The sequence below is a fragment of the Felis catus genome, chromosome D4 (genome assembly GCF_018350175.1).
Source record: "Felis catus isolate Fca126 chromosome D4, F.catus_Fca126_mat1.0, whole genome shotgun sequence".
Lineage (NCBI taxonomy): Eukaryota > Metazoa > Chordata > Mammalia > Carnivora > Felidae > Felis > Felis catus.
Window position 1 is genome coordinate 86650804 of NC_058380.1, and position 16729 is coordinate 86667532.

Consider the following 16729-nt stretch of genomic DNA (forward strand, 5'->3'; position numbering starts at 1 on the left):
GCCTCAGCCGATTGGCTGGGGAAGGGTCCGAGTCCTGTTAGGCAGGTGGGGGGGGCGGGGGTTACTCAAGGGGAGGAGGTGTGGTCAAGGTGAAGGACACAGAACAAGAAGGAGTCAGCCGGTGTAGGCCCGCCCTTTCAATCTCACAGTTTGTGAGTTCGAGCCCCACATCAGGCTCTGTGTTGACAGCTCGGAGCCTGGAGCCTGCTTTGGATTCTGTGTGTGTCTCTCTCTCTGGCCCTTCCCCTCTTGAGCTCTGTCTCTCTCTCTAGAAAATAAATAAACATTTAAAAATTAAAAAAAGAAGAAAGGATCATCTGTTGGTTTGAAGTTATTGTAGTGATAGAGTCTTGTCACGAGGCAGAAAGACATGGGAGAAAACAGCCAAATGTAATTAGAATAACAAGAAAGAACAGCCCAAATAAAAGTCCTTTGGTAATTGATGAAAATCTTCAAGTTCACAAGTTGAACCAATCATGAAAGGAAAAGAAGGATTGCTTAAAGCACTAATTTGAGTGTTCAGGTCAGTTAGAAATCCAGAAATTTTGTGTGATAATGTAGAATGTATACTGATGAAGTTTTGGAGATTGGTGTGGTGGTCCAAAGCCAATGGCCAAGAAAAATTTCTGGAAGAAGTTTTTGATGCAAAGAGGTGATTTTATTAAAGCACGGGGACAGGACCCAGGGGCAGGAAGAGCTGCACTGGGGTTGTGATGGGTAACTGATTACATACCCTCAGGTTGGGAGGGGGTCAGGGATAAAGTCTCTAAGTTATTTTGGAAGCAAGATTTTCAGGACCTTGAGGGGCTCACTGTTGCTAAGGAAACACCACTTATTACCATTGAATAAAACCTCAGTGGTGAGACCCTTCAGATGCATATTGGGGGCTATAAGCTTGGAGTATGATTGCCAGCATATATCTTGGGGCAATTGTGAGAAAGGAAGTAGACTTACAGTATCCTCAAGGTTAGGATAATGTTGAGCTAAAGTTCTCTTTGCCCCTAGCAAAATGTCAACATTGAAGCAGCAGAGATTGAAGAGGGAGTTCACTCTGCTGGTTTCAAGAACTTGTCAATGGGGTGATGGCAGTAAAGGGATTTAATTTTTTTTTTTTTGCCTTAGTTTCCCACATCACCATGGCAAGCACTTAGATGCCTTTCCTTTGTTCTTGTGTAGCCAGTAATGTTTGAATAATACACATATTCTACCTGGAGGGAGGGGAGGATGTGCCAGCCTGTTTTGCCCTCAGCTTGCCCCACCCTAACTCATCATGTCCCCCCTGAACAACTTTGACCCTTAAGTCTTTAAGGTTGTTGTAGGAAGAAGGTCTCATCTTTTATAGCTTCATCCTGCTGAGTAGGGGCATAGAGCTGTCCCTACCTATGGGTCAATATTGGTCCATCAGGAAACATATAGGGCAGCTAAGGTGAGGCAGCTGAACCCAAGGTGGACAACGTGTATGAACATCCTTGAGTAGAAAGGATCATCTCTTGGCTTGAAGCTATTGTAGTGCTGGAATCTTGGCACTAGGCAGAGAGACCTGGGGAAAAACAGCAAAACATAAGTAGAATAACTAGACAGATTAGCTCAAATGAAAGGTCCTTTGGTAGCTAACAAAAATCCTCCAGACCAAGAGCTTAACCAATTGCTAAGGTAAGAAAGGGATCGTTTAATCCACCAATTTGAGTATTCATGTCAGTTGGAAATCCAGAAATATTTTTAAGTAGTCCGAATGTATACATGCCGTTTTGTTGTTATGAGAGTTTAAGTTCCACCTTGTGCAGCACTTAAAACATCTAATGCTATTCTGTTTTGTAGAACTGATTTCTGTATTTGACTTATTTAATATTTAGTAATATAATGTTATTTTGAGAGTCATTTAAGGCCTCAACTGTGTACAGGTGGTGTATACTCATTATATTGACTCTGTTTTGTTTAGTAAGCCAGCGCGTCATTTATAGGAGGTACTTTTATAGAAACAAGAAAAATACAGGTTAATGCTTAGAGCAGATTACAAACCCACTATCTCCCAGTGCTGCCAGTGAGAATTGTTAGATGTTAGGCTTGAAGTATCCTCAGATGTTTGTGGGAGCAGGCAGCAGGAATCAGATTGGTCTTTCTGGCTTATATCTCAAATGTCTGTGGTGATCCTTTTGAATGGCCCATTGTAAGAAGGAACTGTTAGTAGAAATTGGGGAAAGAGGATGAAAAAGAAAGGTACAACCATTCTAAGAGAAGTTGGAGGTCTTCCACAGGTTCACAGGAATCAGAAGGCAGATTAGTTTGCTCGTTGAATTCCTGTGAAGGGGGTACAGGTTTTATTTTAGATACAGGAGCCCATGAATTGTGCCCCTCTAACTTTATTGCAGTGGGAGTACATAATAGACCCAGCAGGAACCCTTCCATTTTGGAGTTAAATCCCCTGTTGTATTAGACTTTCCATCCTTTAAATAAACCAGGTCTTTTGGGTTTATATGGGGTGGATTTCTAGTAACTGTCAGATCAGGTGGAGGGAGGATATTGTTGGCATATTTAGAGACTTAGGAATTAACCTGGCCTCCAGTGAATAGTAAAGCACTATAGTCTTTATCTACTCATAGGTCTACAGTGAGAAAAGTCTGTGCATACAATTGTTGGGGGAATCCATCCCATTTTCCAGCTTTTTAACTATGCCCACGGGGATTTATTATTATCTCCACTGAATAACAAGCAGAAGATTTTTCTATACATGAAATATTGGGACAATTTTTCTGAAGTTTACCTCAAGGTGTCTAGTTTAGACAAACAGCAAACATCTAAAGACAATCAGAACTAGAATTTAACGTCCAGAGAGCTGCATTATAGAAACATAGTTTTTCTGTCTAAAAACCCTCATTTCCAGAGATGGCCAAATCAAGACTAATTCGTTTGTAAATTAAGTCCAGTTTTAACAAATTTGGCCTAATGATTTACATAAGCTCAGCTAGAATAGTGATTGATCCCAAGGATCTTTTAAAGTTTGCAAAGCAACCTAAGGAATCTCCAGGTTGAACTGGAGACTGAACTGATTGGCCTCTCCAGACCAGAAACCAAGCCAAGTACTTGCATCACACAGACCTGCAATACTTGTAGATTTGGGCAAATTTCTCTCCACAAGGTCCCCAAGATATCCTGAGTTCCCTGCACCTGCCCAGAAGTGACATTCTTTACTCACGCAGTAAAGCTGTTGGGAATTCTCTGAGCAAGGTATCTGACCAACGTTTTCTTTTCTTTTTTTTTTTTTAATTTTTTTAACGTTTATTCATTTTTGAGACAGAGAGAGACAGAGCATGAATGGGGGAAGGTCAGAGAGAGAGGAAGACACAGAATCCAAAACAGGCTCCAGGCTCTGAGCTGTCAGCACAGATCCCGACACGGGGCTCGAACTCACGGACCGCGAGATCATGACCTGAGCCCAAGTCGGACGTCCAACTGACTGAGCCACCCAGGCGCCCCTGGCCAACGTTTTCAAGGGGTTTTATGGCTCCATGTTTCATAAAGTCAACCTTAGTTCCCTAAAGCCATTTGGTCATATCAAGGTCTATGCATTTCTCTCAAATAGGACATTCCAGTCAAAGCCTTGGCAAAACAACCAGTATTTCCAAAGGTGTCCTGTTACAAGAAAAATCTTACTGTACTTATGCAAATATCTGTAATTGCCGTGAAAGAAAGAAGACTCACTGAGAGTGGTTGAATTTCAGAGGGTTTAGGGAGAGAGAAAAGTTAAATGTTTCAGTTTACAAATGAAAACTTCATGACATCTCTGTACATTATAGATATCTTAAGAGAAAATTCCCTTGATCTGGAAGAGGAAACATCACAGAACCAGCAATATTTCAAACAAGAGTCACAAAAACTATAATCTTCCTCAGTTTATTTAGTGCCATGTTCCTAATGCTTGTTCAGTTTGAACGAAGCTTCTGGAAATTCTTTCCCATTTTAGCTTAATCTTAAAGATGTCGAATACCTGTATTTCTCCTAAAAGTCCTTTTTATGAATCTCCTTGTAGATGAAATACGTTTTGTGGGAGAACAAGAACAATTAAAAATGACAAGATCTCGGGGCGCCTGGGTGGCGCAGTCGGTTAAGCGTCCGACTTCAGCCAGGTCACGATCTCGCGGTCGGTGAGTTCAAGCCCCGCGTCAGGCTCTGGGCTGATGGCTCAGAGCCTGGAGCCTGTTTCCGATTCTGTGTCTCCCTCTCTCTCTGCCCCTCCCCTGTTCATGCTCTGTCTCTCTCTGTCCCAAAAATAAATAAACATTGAAAAAAAAAAATTTTTTTTTAAATGACAAGATCTCAGAAATGGACATTGTTAAAGATCTGATGAGAGTTCACGATGATACGATTGACAAGGAAACAGTTATTTCTGTAACCCATAACACTTCAATAATCAGAATATCAAAGGAGGACCTTATACCAAAACATTAAAACTTTAGGAATTATATATATATATATTTGAGCAGTTACAGCATTTAGCCATGCAATACAACTAAGGTTTACCATTATTTGACAGTGCTTTTCCAAGTAACTTAGCATACCAAATAAAAAGGTCTAATTGGTCAAAATCTTGGGAAAGTTTGTTAAAACCTTAGACAGTTATACAGCACATTCTAAATAGGATTACAGATCATTACAAATCTTAAAACTTTATTTATTTAACCAAGATGGCGATAAGAGATTCCAAAGGCAAATATGTAGCACTGTATAGTTGTTAGCCAAACCTAGCTCCTTTACCATTGAGAAGTTTTAACCTTAAGTAATCAAGGACTTGATCAAGAGGAAACCTAAAGCTTTCGTCTTCCCAGTAGACAAAGAGAAAAAAAACATTTGTTTACACTTTCTTATCAAGAGCAGATCAACAATGCCAGAAAACTTTGTCTTTTGAAAACAGAGAAAAGCAGCATTTCAACCTTAGGCCCATGTACTTTTAAAATCCATTCATCTCTGGGCAGCTGGGTGGCTCAGTTGGTTAAGCGTCCAACTTCAGCTCAGGTCATGATCTTACAGTTTGTGAGTTTGAGCCCCGCAACAGGCTCTGTGCTGATGGCTCAGAGCCTGGAGCCTGTTTTGGATTCCGTGTCTCCCTCTCTCTCTGCCACTCCCCTGCTTGTGCTTTCTCTCTCAAATATAAATAAACATTAAAAAAAATTTTTTTTTAATAAATAAAAAAATAAAATCCATTCATCTCAACCTTAGTCCATCCTGACCACGCATAAAATTCCTCTCCAGGGGCGCCTGGGTGGCTCAGTCCGTTCAGCATCCGACTTCGGCTCAGGTCATGATCTCGCAGTTCGTGAGTCTGAGCCCCGCGTCAGGCTCTGTGCTGACAGCTCAGAGCCTGGAGCCTGCTTCGGATTCTGCGTCTCCCTCTCTCTCTCTGCCCCTCCCCTGCTCATGCTCTGTCTCTCTCTGTCTCAAAAATAAAATAAAATTTAAAAAAAAAATTTAAAAAAATTCCTTTCCAAAGATTCTTTTCATGAACCTTCTACAACTTTCCTTTGCCTTCAAATTTTGGCCCAAACCATTCTTCTTGAAACAACCAGTCTCATTTGAGACAAAATTACTTTCTTGTACCCTCAACAATGAAAAATGTATTTCCATTCTTTATCTTTCTTACATATCTCCCACTTTCCTACATACAGAGTTGCTTTCCTTATTTCCATCCATTTTAAGTACGCTTAGCAGAATTTTAACTCTTAGAAAACTTAGTCTCTAATAAAAACTTAGTAACCAATCATAAACTGTTACACCAGCATTCTTTAGATGGCAAATTCATGAGTCAATGAATCGCAAACCATGTTTTCCAATAGACCCAGATTTTCTTAGTTTCTTTGCAATAAGCAGTCAAAAGCACAAACCTATATTCAGTAATCAATGCTTCAGTAATCAATCTATTTGGAAAAGACCTAGATATGCAATAAATTCAATCCCACTTATCCAAGTTTCAGATTATGAAATACTTTGAAAGCTATCTTAAGAATTATCTGTGAAAACTTTGAGGTACACAAAATTAACCATTTTTTTAAGTCATCTTTTTGCTAACAAATTGCAACAGAGACAACATGAGCTTCTTTGACCTTTAGGAAACCTTGATAGAATAAAAGTTTCATATTTAATGCTGAAAACTCCAAATACATGTCTGTCATAGTTAAACCAACAAACTTAAATAAGCTTAAACACCAAACACATTCCGCCTGCATTCACTTAAAGGATGACCAATTTGTTCCCCATTGTCAACTTTTACCTGGGACACCAATGGGGGAATCTGAAGTGGGTGATTCAAGGGGGTGCTCATCACTCCTTGACATCGAGGGTGGAGGATGGCATAGAAGCCAGTTATGTAGGTTGCATGGAAGATGATGCAGAAACAGGAGGAGGGGGAGAAGCAGGCAGAAGAATGGAAGTGCCAAAAGGCAGAGAAAGAGGATTCCTGGTTCTAAACCTTGTCACCGGGAAAGAGGAGACCCCATGTTTATTTGTTTGTTTGTTTTCCACCAAAGTGGAAATAAGGAGTCTATGTCAGGCTAGAGAAGACAGGGAATTTCCCTGAAGCAAATGGAGTTTGGGAATATTCTTTAAAGTCCATGTGCCAAGGTAGACTACCCATAGTTGGCTCCAATTAAGTCCATGTGCCAAGGTACACTACCCATAGTTGGCTCCAATTAAAGCCATTAACACAGGAAATGAATGAGGGAGAGGTCCCCACATCTATTAGGAGGAGGAACAGAGAGAAAGAGTCAGCATCCCCTTTGTCAGGGATGGCCTATGTTTCCTCTAGCAACTGTGTTCCATCAGGAGGAGGCCTGTTAGGACATCCGCTATGTCAGGAGGGAGTTTACTAGCCAAACACATTAGAGCAAATACATTCTGCAACAGGCCTTTTGGCCCAGGTCCTCACTTAGAGCTGTGAAGGCCTGGACCTAGGGTGCCTCCATCCATAGACCCTGTTTCCTGCAGAAGAGATCTAACTGCTAGAACTTACTAAGGCCACGCAGTGTTACATGACATCACCTCTTTCCTAAAGTTTGCAATCCAAATTGTTTCTAGCAGGTTGAAGAGGCATCCCAAGGGAGAGTCCTTGGGGACTGAGAAGAAGGTCCCATCCTCCTCCTAGAGAGAGAAAAGTAGAAAAAGTCCATTACCATGAAAATCCCCCCCAACTCCCAGGTGGTGTCCCACACGCAGGATATATCAGAGGTCCCTGAGGTGTCAAAGTGACCCGAGGCGAACTTCAAACAAAATTGCTACGATCACCAACCAGCCCCTAAGGGCCTCTGTGGGAGGGATGCCGGCATCCCTCCGATTTCCCATTGCATCCTAGGCTACAAATAGGTGTGGGCAGATGGACCTACTTTGCCTTGCTGAGAAGGCTGAAGAAAACACCATGTTTAACCCATGGAAAATACTGGGAAAGTTTTACAAGCGGGAATTGCCCAAGTTTGTCATTTACGTAGTAGTTAGCAGAAGACATTGACCCAAAACAGTGAAGACAGAAACCCATCATGATCCAAGTGGCATTCCAACACATACAGTCTTTACATTCCAACTTCCTAGGAAATGGTTCCCGGCTGGGGAACATTTTAATTCAATCAGGTACTGGTTTCACCAGCAACAGAAGAGGTCCCGCAGCCATAAGTGACTAGACCATGGATGTGGAGGGGATCACGTTAGACCAATGAGGAGGAAACTTCTGCCATATTCTAAAGATTGGAATCCATGCTAGTCATACAGATGTCTGTTCCATGCCCACGACAGACAACAATATATAAGGACAGGAAGAAAGAGAGGGCACAAGTTTCTGGGTATTTTTACCATTCCTGCCTGGGGACTCACTTCCAGCCAAAAGGCAGGCTTTCTCCTCCCCATAGAGTAGCCACGGGCTACAGGAGTACAGCCTGAGCAATAGACAGGAAAGTGTTCTAATAAGACCAGACTCCTTGAAAAGCCTCTGAAATATGAGTAAAGGAAGAAAAGAGAAACACTCACCACATTTGCACTGAAGCTCAGAGTCCAGATGAAAAGACTCACAACCCCATATAGGCGCCAAATGATGAGGCTGGGCGGGGGGCGCATATTATAGAGCTGACAGCCAAGAAAGAATTCTTGAAGACATCTTTGATGCAGAATAAGTGATTTCATTAAATCGCGGGGACAGGACCTGTGGGCAGAAAGAGTTGCATTGGTGTTGTGAAGAGTGACTGGTTATATACCATGGGGTTGGGGGAGATAAAGTCAAGAGGAATTTTCTAAAGGGATTTTTATATGCTCAAGTAGACTCCCACATTACTAGAGGTCTAGCTGTTGTCAAGCTAAGGTTGTTTTCTCCTCTAGCAAAGCATTAACATTCAGACTGTAGGGAATTCCTGGAGAAATGTTATACTTTATACTCCATATGCACTTCAAGTATTTGTCAATGGGCTGCAGGTCATAATGAAATTTAACGCCATCTGACTTTTCCTTCTTGCCTTTGTTCCCCATATCACTAGGGAGGTAGGTGATATTTGGGCTCCAGGAAACTGAGTATAGGATGCTAGAGATTAGGCTATTGATAAGATCACCTTTTCCTCCTAATTTTCTAGGATATAGGTAAACTGATGGAGGACTGTGATTTCTATCACTTAACTCTTTGTTTTCTTTCCTTTCCTTTGTTCTTGGGCAGCCAGGAGTGCCTGAGGAATGTCACACAGATCCCACCTCTGGCTCGGGGAGCATGTTAGCATGTGCTCTGCCCTCAGCTTGCCTTATGCTCCCTCATCAGGAGCACTCCCCAGCAGGCCTTCTCTGGGGAGGGGAGGGGAAGGGTGCCAGGGCCTGGGGTGGGTCCCTGGGAGGGCCAGGATCTGGGCTCCATGAGCAGCACAGGGCACACTCTGTCCTTCCCTACCAGGAATGTCCTCTTTCAACTATCTCCCATTCCCTACCCTTCCCTTCCCTTCCCCTTGGAGAACCACAAGCAGCATGGGCTCTGTTGATGCGAGGCATTCTCTGTTTTCATCAGGTGCAGGAAGGGGGCCCCACCACACTTAATCCGCCAGGCACCTAGGCCCCAGCTGAGAGGCTTCTAGAGGTCAGAGATGACAGCTGGTCCAGATCAGAGACCCATGACCACACACAGTGATAACCAGGGGGAAGAGACTGTGAAGAGAGTCCCCGCCAGAGATGTGGAGATATGGGGAATGCACCCTCTCACCTCCCAGACCTTACGGCCCCTCATCTTGCATAATCCTGACCTGGAGGAAAGAGCAGAGAGCTTGCCATGATCTTCAGCATGAGTTGCTGGCAATTGTCTCACCCTTCCAGGATTTGGCAAAGGATAAGTCGCTCCACCCTGGGGTGAGCCATTGGCCACAGAGACCATAAATAGCATCCCCCAGAAGGCTCTTCATTCATCTTCTCTTTCAGGGAATATCTGGAGAGGTGCCTGCTTCCTCAGCCCTGAAGTCATGGCCCTAGGTCTCCTGTGGCTGGGCCTTGTCCTGCTGGGGGCCCTGCAGACCCAGGCCCAGGATTCCACCCCAAATCTGATCCCAACCCCGCCTCTGCACAGGGTCCCTCTGCAACCTGACTTCCAAAATGAGCTGGTAAGGGGCCTGGGAGGGCTAGGTGCAGGGAGGCCCTGGGAAGAGTGTCAACAGAGGGGAGGAGAGGCAGGATGGGCTCAGGCTTTAGCTCCATGTGCTCTCGGGTGCCCTGATGGAAGGCACACCCCATGCTCCCATCCCCACCCAACCTTGCTGACAAGAGGGTCAGCTGAGCAGACTCTCCTGGTCTACACTCTCTTCCATAATCCCTGCAGTCCATGCAAGGTGGGAACATCTTCAGGCCCTCTACATGATGAGGAAACTGAGGCTCAGGGAAGCCAGCTGGCCACTTGCCAAGTGTCACCCTGTCCCTGACACACTCAGGGCTCCCGCCTGGCCTGATGGTCTCCAGCTCCTGCCAGGCTCATCAGCCCAGCCTGTGTGGCCAGCTGGGTCCCAGCAGCCCAGTTAGAGGGGCTTCTGGTTGAGGCCCAGGCTGCCTAGAGGTGCCTGCAGGGATGGAGCAGGAGGGCCCCCTGGGGCTGCTCCTGGCTCTGCCTATCATCAGCCCCCATTGTAGTTCCAGGGGAAATGGTACGTCTTGGGACTGGCAGGGAAGGAAATTCATAAAGAAAAACACAGCCAATTGAAGATGTACACCATCACCTATGAGCTGAACGAAGACAACAGCTACAATGTCACCTTTGTCCTGCCCTGGTGAGATCCATCACCTCCTAGGGGAACATGGGGGGCCCAGAGGGCTGCCGTGGGGGTCTGAGAGGCAGACTGATGTCATAGCCGAGGGCTGACCATAGCTGAAAGATGATAATTCATCCTACCGCTGGGTACTGGATCCCTATATTTATTCCTTCTTTCATTTACTAAATCAACATTTCTTGGTCATTTCAGCACAGACACAAAACAGTACTGGGGTTGGACAAAAGCGGTCATCAGTGACAAGACAAAGAGAGCTCGGGGTGTCCTAGAATAGGAGGAGGGTCGGTGGATCCAGCCTGGAATCCCACCTTGAGCTCTGTCCAGGGCTTCCAGGGAGGTGGTCTGTGGGCTGGGCCTTGAGAAACCAACTTGCGTCAGGAGACCTGGGACCTTTATGGCAGGGCTGCTGGACTGAGTCAGAGAGAGCCACTTCTTCAAGAAATAGCAAGCCATCTCATGGCCGCCCTGAGCAGGAGCTGATGAGCAGTCTGGAGGGTGGGGGGGTGGCCACCCTGGCAGGAGCCTCAGGTACTGGTGAAGAGCAGGTGTGGCTGTAGCAGAGAGAGGAATGATGGTGTGCAGCCCAGGAGGCTGATCAGTCATAGGTGGGAGATGACCAGAGCAGGGGCAGATTAGGACCTAGAGAGGAGAGCCAAGGATTCCGCAGCGCCCCTGGGCTTCTGGCTCTGGCACTTGGGGATGGGGCTAGAGCATCGGTCATGGAAGGAGCAGAAGAAGGGCAGGTGTGGGGGATCAGCTCTGGGTTCCCAGGGGACCAGATGGGATGCAGGTGAGAGGTCAGGGTTGGCCCAGCAGCTAAGGGAGTCTTTGGCATCCAGCAGACTGGAGCCTCTGTTGATTCCCCCAGGAGAGGTTATAGAAGGAAGCCATAAGATAGGCATAGGGCATAGGGGACCCCTGGATGGCTTAGTCGGGTAAGCCTCTGACTTTGTCTCAGGTTATGATCTCACAGTTTTGAGTTTGAGCCCTGTGTAGGGCTCTGTGCTGACAGTTCACAGCCTGGAGCCTGGTTTGCATTCTGTGTCTCCCTCTCTCTCTCCCCCCTCTCCCACTTCGGCTCGCACTCTCTCTCTCTCTCTCTCTCTCTGTCTCAAAAATTAATGAACATTTAAAAATTAAAAAAAAAATAGGAGACAAATGCTGCGGGTGAAGGGGACAGTATGGAGGGAAGGCCACCAAGGGGAAACAGCCTCGAAGAAGGAAGACAGTAGATGCAGAGGGAGAGTCTGAGCAGCTCAGGTGGCTCAGGGCAGAGTAGGCAGGGACAGGCAGGGATGGGCTCAGCGGGGAAGAGACAGGCCCATCTGAGGGGTGGCGTGCGGGCCTCCTGCTGTGGCAGGGTGGGGTGTCACCCTCTTACCCACCCATCTCTTGCTTCCACAGGATCCAGCGCTGTGACCACTGGATCACAACTTTCCTCCCAAGTTTCCAGCCAGGCCAATTCAACCTGGGCAACATTGAGCGTGAGTCCTGAGTGGAGTGGGTCTCCACGGGCAAGGACCTCCCTGCCCCTCCACACAGACACCATCCTGTGGTACCAGGGGAGGAACCAACAGCTCCCTCTGCTGGGAGGGCTGATCCCTCACTGTCCACCATGCAGGTTACCCTGGAATCCAGAGTTACACTGTACAAGTGGTGGCCACAGACTACAACCAGGTTGCCATGATTTTCTTCAAGAAAGCTTACAAAAACCAGGAGTTCTTCATGGTCACCCTCTATGGTGGGTCTTACCCCCTGGGACCCGGCTCTTGTTCGTGCTGGGGGAGAAGAGGCCCACGACACCCAGCCCCCAAGGTCCCCTTCACTCTGAGCCCTGGGAGGCGGGAGAGAGGTCTTTCCACAGACCCCTCAGGAGGGAGGGGTCTGAGGCATCATTCACAGGTTCCACAATATTCATGGAGCTTTCGCCAGCCACTCACCAGCCATCTTGGCCACAGGGAGGACCAAGGAGCTGACCCAGGAGCTGAAGGAAAACTTCATTAGCTTTGCCAAATCCCTGGGCCTCACCGATGACCACATCATCTTCCCAATCCCCAACGGTAATCACCAGCTGGGGGGAGGAGAAGGGCACATGGGGACTGTCCAGGCCTGATGTTGCTTCACTAAGGAACGGGGGAGAGGAGGGAGACAGAGCCCTGCTGTGGTCACTGGAGGCCCAGAAGCCACTTCAGGTTCAGGAAGACCCTGCCACAATCAGGGTTCTGGGCCCCTAGTGCTCCTCCCTCACCCTAGCTCGGGCCTGCCCACATGAGAATTGCAGGCATGGGGCGAAGCTTCCTCAGTTCTCCTTGCCTGGCCACCTCCCCCTTTGCCCTGGGACTGGCTCACTACTGACTTGGGAGGCACCCTTGTCTTCAGGCAGCCTGGCCTGGGCAGGTGCCTCCCAAAGCCTGAGGGTCTGTCAGGACTCAGCAGGTAAACAGGCAGAAGGCTTGGTGCCCAAACAGGAGTGTGGCTGGGCCTCACCTGCCTCCTTTGGAGAACGGGTGTCACCCAGGTCTGCTTGTCCTCAGGCCTCTCCTCCAGTCCCCTGCCCCATCTTCCAACCCTCTTCTGTACCATCTATGAAAGGAGCCCCGGAGCTTCTGTGGCTGGACCAGGCTGAGGCCCAGGGTAGCCCAGGGGCAGTGCAGGGGCCCTGGAGGTCAGGGATCCCACACACACCCCTGCCCATGCTGACCACTCTGTCCCCCACAGATGAGTGCATTTATAAGTGAGCAAGTGTGCGGTAAGTATGGCTACAGAGGGGGCTGATGGGAGCCAGGGTGCAGCTGGGAGGGGCTTCCAGGTCTGCCTTTGTCCCACCTGCCCAGCACTGCTGCCCTCTCTATTCCCTTGACGCCCTCTCAGGTGCCCTCGGGCTCTCTCCACCCCATCCCCCTCTCGCCAATCTCTGCCCAGGGCACCGCCCAGCTGTCCCCACCAGCCTGGACCAGTGAGAGACCCAGGGGACCCTTCTCACTGCACAGCTCACCAGCTGCTTCCCAGGCTGCCCTATTCACAGAACCCCTCCTTGTTGCTAATAAACACATGCCCCCCAGTCCCAAGTCTGTGCTCCTTGACTTCTGGGCCCTTTGAGGGGGATAAAGAGCAAAAGGCAGGCTCCTATTAGCATCCCTCCCAGGAACTGTGGTCCCCTGGAAGGGATGAAGGCCACAGAAGCAGAGTCCAGCTCTGACTAAACACTCCTGGCTCCAACCCCAGGCCCGGCCCCAGACCAGCAGCTGCCCTCACTTGCCCCTGCCTCCCAGGACACTGAGGGGGCACATCTCACACTCATGTCCAGCCACCTGAAGCAGGTCCAATGGCAGAGGCCCAGGCCCAGGGAGATGGAGAGGGTTGGAGGGCTGAGGTGCTGTCACCCCTACCTTATCAGGACCCCGTGGATGCTGGAAGATTGCAATAGAGGGGTGCACAGTGGGTGAGGCAGAAGGTTGCCCAGCTGGATACCATGCCAGACACAGAGTGTCACCAGAGGTGGTCCCTTTCCCTCTGCCAGCCCCCTATGGGCCCACTGCTGGGTGGCAGTGTCCATGCCAACCACATTCTGAGTGCTGCCCCTCACCCACATCCCTCTACCATGAGGACCTCTGGAGAACCTGGGGCAAGGCCAGGGGAGGCAAGGATGAAAATGAATATGCTGCCAGGAATCCAGATTCTAGAAGACTCAAGGGTTCCAGCCTTACACCCCTCATTTGGCCGGGCCTGTGTCTGGGGCCTGACCAGCCTCTGTCCACCCCTCTGTGTCTACATCACATGTTTGAACCCCCTCCCTGGTCTCTTCTCCCCTTGCAAGGTCAGAGGCTGGAGGGGGCGAGGCTCTGAAGAAACCCAGGCTTATCCGCCCCACAGACTTGCATACTTACCCCTTCACCCTTGGGTTGGGGGAGTGGGGAGATAACTGGAGCTCTGAGCAGTGCTGGCCTCAGCCTCCAGGGGGCAGGACAGGGTTGACTGCTACAGCCTCAGGAGTCTGGGTCAGATCCAGGAAGAGACCAGCTTGCTGCAGCCTGGGTTGAGGGACGGATGGAGGCTCTGCCCAAGTCCAGAGACACAGAAGGGCACCCAAGGGACTGCTGGCTAGAACGCCACTAGCTGGCCGAGGGGGCGGCAGGTGCACCCAGCACGCCCGGGGCTTGGGCTCCACTTTGGGCAACAGCCAGTTTCTTTGCCTTGGCCCAAGCATACAGCTTCCTGCCACCATTCGGGGCCTCCTGGGTCTTCCAGGATCAAATTCTTAGGACGCAAATGGGCTTTGTGTTTCTTCCTGGAGTCACTGGATTTTACTGGTTTCCTATTGCTGCTATAAGTTTTCACACACTGGCAGCTCAAGACAACACGCATTTGTTCTGTTACAGTTCTAGAGGTCCCAAGTCTGAAATCACTTTCACTAGCTAAAATCAAAGCCTCAGCGGGGCGGCACTTCCTCCAGAGGCTCTGGGGAGAATCTCCCTCTTTAACTTGGGGGTCTTTCTTCCTTAAAGACAGCAGTGTGGCATCTCCAAACCTCTCTCTCTCTCTGGTGATGTCATCACATGGCCTTCTCTCTTGTCTGCAGACAAATTTCCCTTGGACTCCCTCTTTATAGGGACACTTATGATTACATTTTGGGCCCACCTGGCTAATCCAGGGTAATCTCCCCCTCTCAAAACACGTCATGTAGGGGCACCTGGGTGGCTCAGTCGGTTAAACGCCCAACTCTTGGTTTCAGTTCAGGTCATGATCTCACAGTACATGGGTTCGAGCCCCACATTGGGCTCTGCACTGGCAGAGTGGAGCCTCCTTGGGCTTCTCTGTCTCTCTCTCTCTCTCTCTCTCTCTCTCTGCCCCTCCCTGGCTCATGCTCTCTCTCAAAGTAAATAAACTTAAAAAATTAAATAAACAAATAAAAACGCTTCATGTGATCACATCTGTACAGGCCCTTTTTCCACATAAGGTACTGCTCTCAGGTTCTCAGGATTAAGATCCAGGTATCTTTGAGGGTGGACCACCACAGTGGGCTTAGAGAGGGAATGATGGCAGGGCTTGTGGGCTAGGGAGACAGAGGTGAACAGGGACCCCAGAAGCAGGGCAGCACCCCGGCACACGGCATTCCCCCATCAGCACTGGAGGGAGCTGGTGGCTGTTTTGTCCTGTGGTCCGGTTTGTGGGCCTTAACCACAGGAGTGAAGTGGGCAAAGGGACAGGCCCTCCCTGGGACCACAGCAGCCTCCAACCAGGAGCCCTCACTTGCCCTTGGAGGTGGGTGGACTTGGGCCTCATGCGACCCTGTGCAGGCTCCACGCATGCGCATTTACAGCCACCTGCTGCATCCGCGTAGTAGGTGTACCTGCGCGTGCCTTGGCGCGTTTCTCAGAAACTGCCTGTCTCTCCGGGTTTTTTAGCCCATCCCATGTGCCCTGGATTCAGCATGCTTCTCCCCCGGTCTGTGGGCTCACACATAGAGTCAGGGCCTGTGATCCCAGGCGTGGTTTCAAACTGAGAGAAAAACATGTGCCCGTGGTTTTCTTTGGCTGTCTCATGCTTACAAGGATAAATGTGTTTGGATTATGTCAGCATGTCCACGTGTGTGATCTGTGTTTCTGCCACGTCTCTGCAGACCTGCGTGCCACATGAAGATACAGGTGTTTCTATGCCAGGCAGGGCACCTGGGGCTCCGCTCTCTTGGTCGGTGAAATGCTTGATCCTAAGGGGGACCTCTAACCCCTCAGCCAAAGGCGGATGCCCAGCCCTCTTTCTCAGCCCTGCCCACTGGTTGAATGCAGGCCTCACCTCCACCCAAGCCGGTTCAGGGAGAAGGCCAGGCTGCCAAGAGTGCAAGTCCGTGGTGGCTCTAATTGCAGGCGGTGGACTCAACCTCACCTCTACCTTCCTCAGGTGACATGACCGGGCAGCTTCTGGGGCAGAGAAGATCCCTCCCCGTTGTCATCATTTGGGACATATCCAGGTCCCCGTTGGGGCCCGACATCGCAGGCTCAACAATGGAAAGCAGCGACAGTCCGGTTGCTCCGACAGCCAGCGCCAGGCTGAAGGTGGAGGCGCCAGATGGACAAGCCTAACTCCTATCCCAAGATGTCCTGCCCACAGGAACTACCGGTGTGAGCCCAGGACCGGGCTGCTGCTTCCATAGGGCCTCCTGGCAGAGTCCCAGTCCCCTCTCGCCTGGAACACGGGTCTGGCTCAGCTGGACCCCTGGCCAGGATCACCCTGGGTCCAGCTGAGCTGGGTGCTTGGTGGGTGACTTTCGGCATGCCTCCCTTTCTCAGCTGGTAAAAAAGGGGTGGGGGATGATGGCCAACCTTATCCCGAAGCCGCACGCAGCCCTGTGCCAACCCAGACCCTGACTCTCGCTGAGGCTGTGAACGTTTATCTTCTGAAGCCATAGGGAGCCTTAGAAGTCACGCGTCTCAGAATTTGCCCACGCGGAGGCTCCGGCTCAGGAACTCGCAGGT

The 16729-nt window shown here is 49.2% G+C and overlaps 1 protein-coding gene and 1 long non-coding RNA gene across 6 annotated transcripts; one reads left to right on the forward strand and one right to left on the reverse strand.

Annotated features, from left to right (window-relative positions):
- Nucleotides 1–211: 211 nt before the first annotated feature.
- Nucleotides 212–15054, reverse strand: LOC109493984. 3 transcript variants are annotated; one of them, XR_006588983.1, is made up of 5 exons: nucleotides 10565–11293; nucleotides 8005–8176; nucleotides 7030–7128; nucleotides 1381–2298; nucleotides 212–268 (listed from the first exon to the last, which is right to left on the reverse strand). It is a non-coding gene; the product is annotated as an uncharacterized LOC109493984 (long non-coding RNA). The 3 variants fall into 3 exon arrangements; XR_006588982.1 differs by lacking the exon at nucleotides 212–268 and adding an exon at nucleotides 12197–15054 and having other exon boundaries at nucleotides 285–2298; nucleotides 10565–10807; XR_006588981.1 differs by lacking the exon at nucleotides 212–268 and having other exon boundaries at nucleotides 285–2298.
- Nucleotides 9331–13317, forward strand: LOC101092559 (neutrophil gelatinase-associated lipocalin-like). Of its 3 annotated transcripts, none has more exons than XM_019816613.3 (7): nucleotides 9331–9599; nucleotides 10120–10256; nucleotides 11661–11740; nucleotides 11878–11997; nucleotides 12215–12316; nucleotides 12975–13005; nucleotides 13191–13317. In XM_019816613.3, exons 1-6 carry the CDS (start codon nucleotides 9462–9464, stop codon nucleotides 12992–12994), a joined length of 597 nt encoding a protein of 198 aa, XP_019672172.1. In that variant the 5' UTR covers nucleotides 9331–9461; the 3' UTR covers nucleotides 12995–13005; nucleotides 13191–13317. The 3 variants fall into 3 exon arrangements, with proteins under 3 accessions (XP_019672172.1, XP_019672171.1, XP_019672170.1); XM_019816612.3 differs by having other exon boundaries at nucleotides 9332–9599; nucleotides 13128–13317; XM_019816611.3 differs by having other exon boundaries at nucleotides 9334–9599; nucleotides 13179–13317.
- Nucleotides 15055–16729: the final 1675 nt, after the last annotated feature.

Coding starts and splice junctions, on each gene's coding strand:
- LOC101092559 (XM_019816613.3), top strand. CDS start 9,462: ATGGCCCTAGGTCTCCTGTGGCTGGGCCTTGTCCTGCTGGGGGCCCTG. Junction 9,600..10,119: donor CTGACTTCCAAAATGAGCTG/GTAAGGGGCCTG, acceptor CCCCCATTGTAG/TTCCAGGGGAAATGGTACGT. Junction 10,257..11,660: donor GTCACCTTTGTCCTGCCCTG/GTGAGATCCATC, acceptor TTGCTTCCACAG/GATCCAGCGCTGTGACCACT.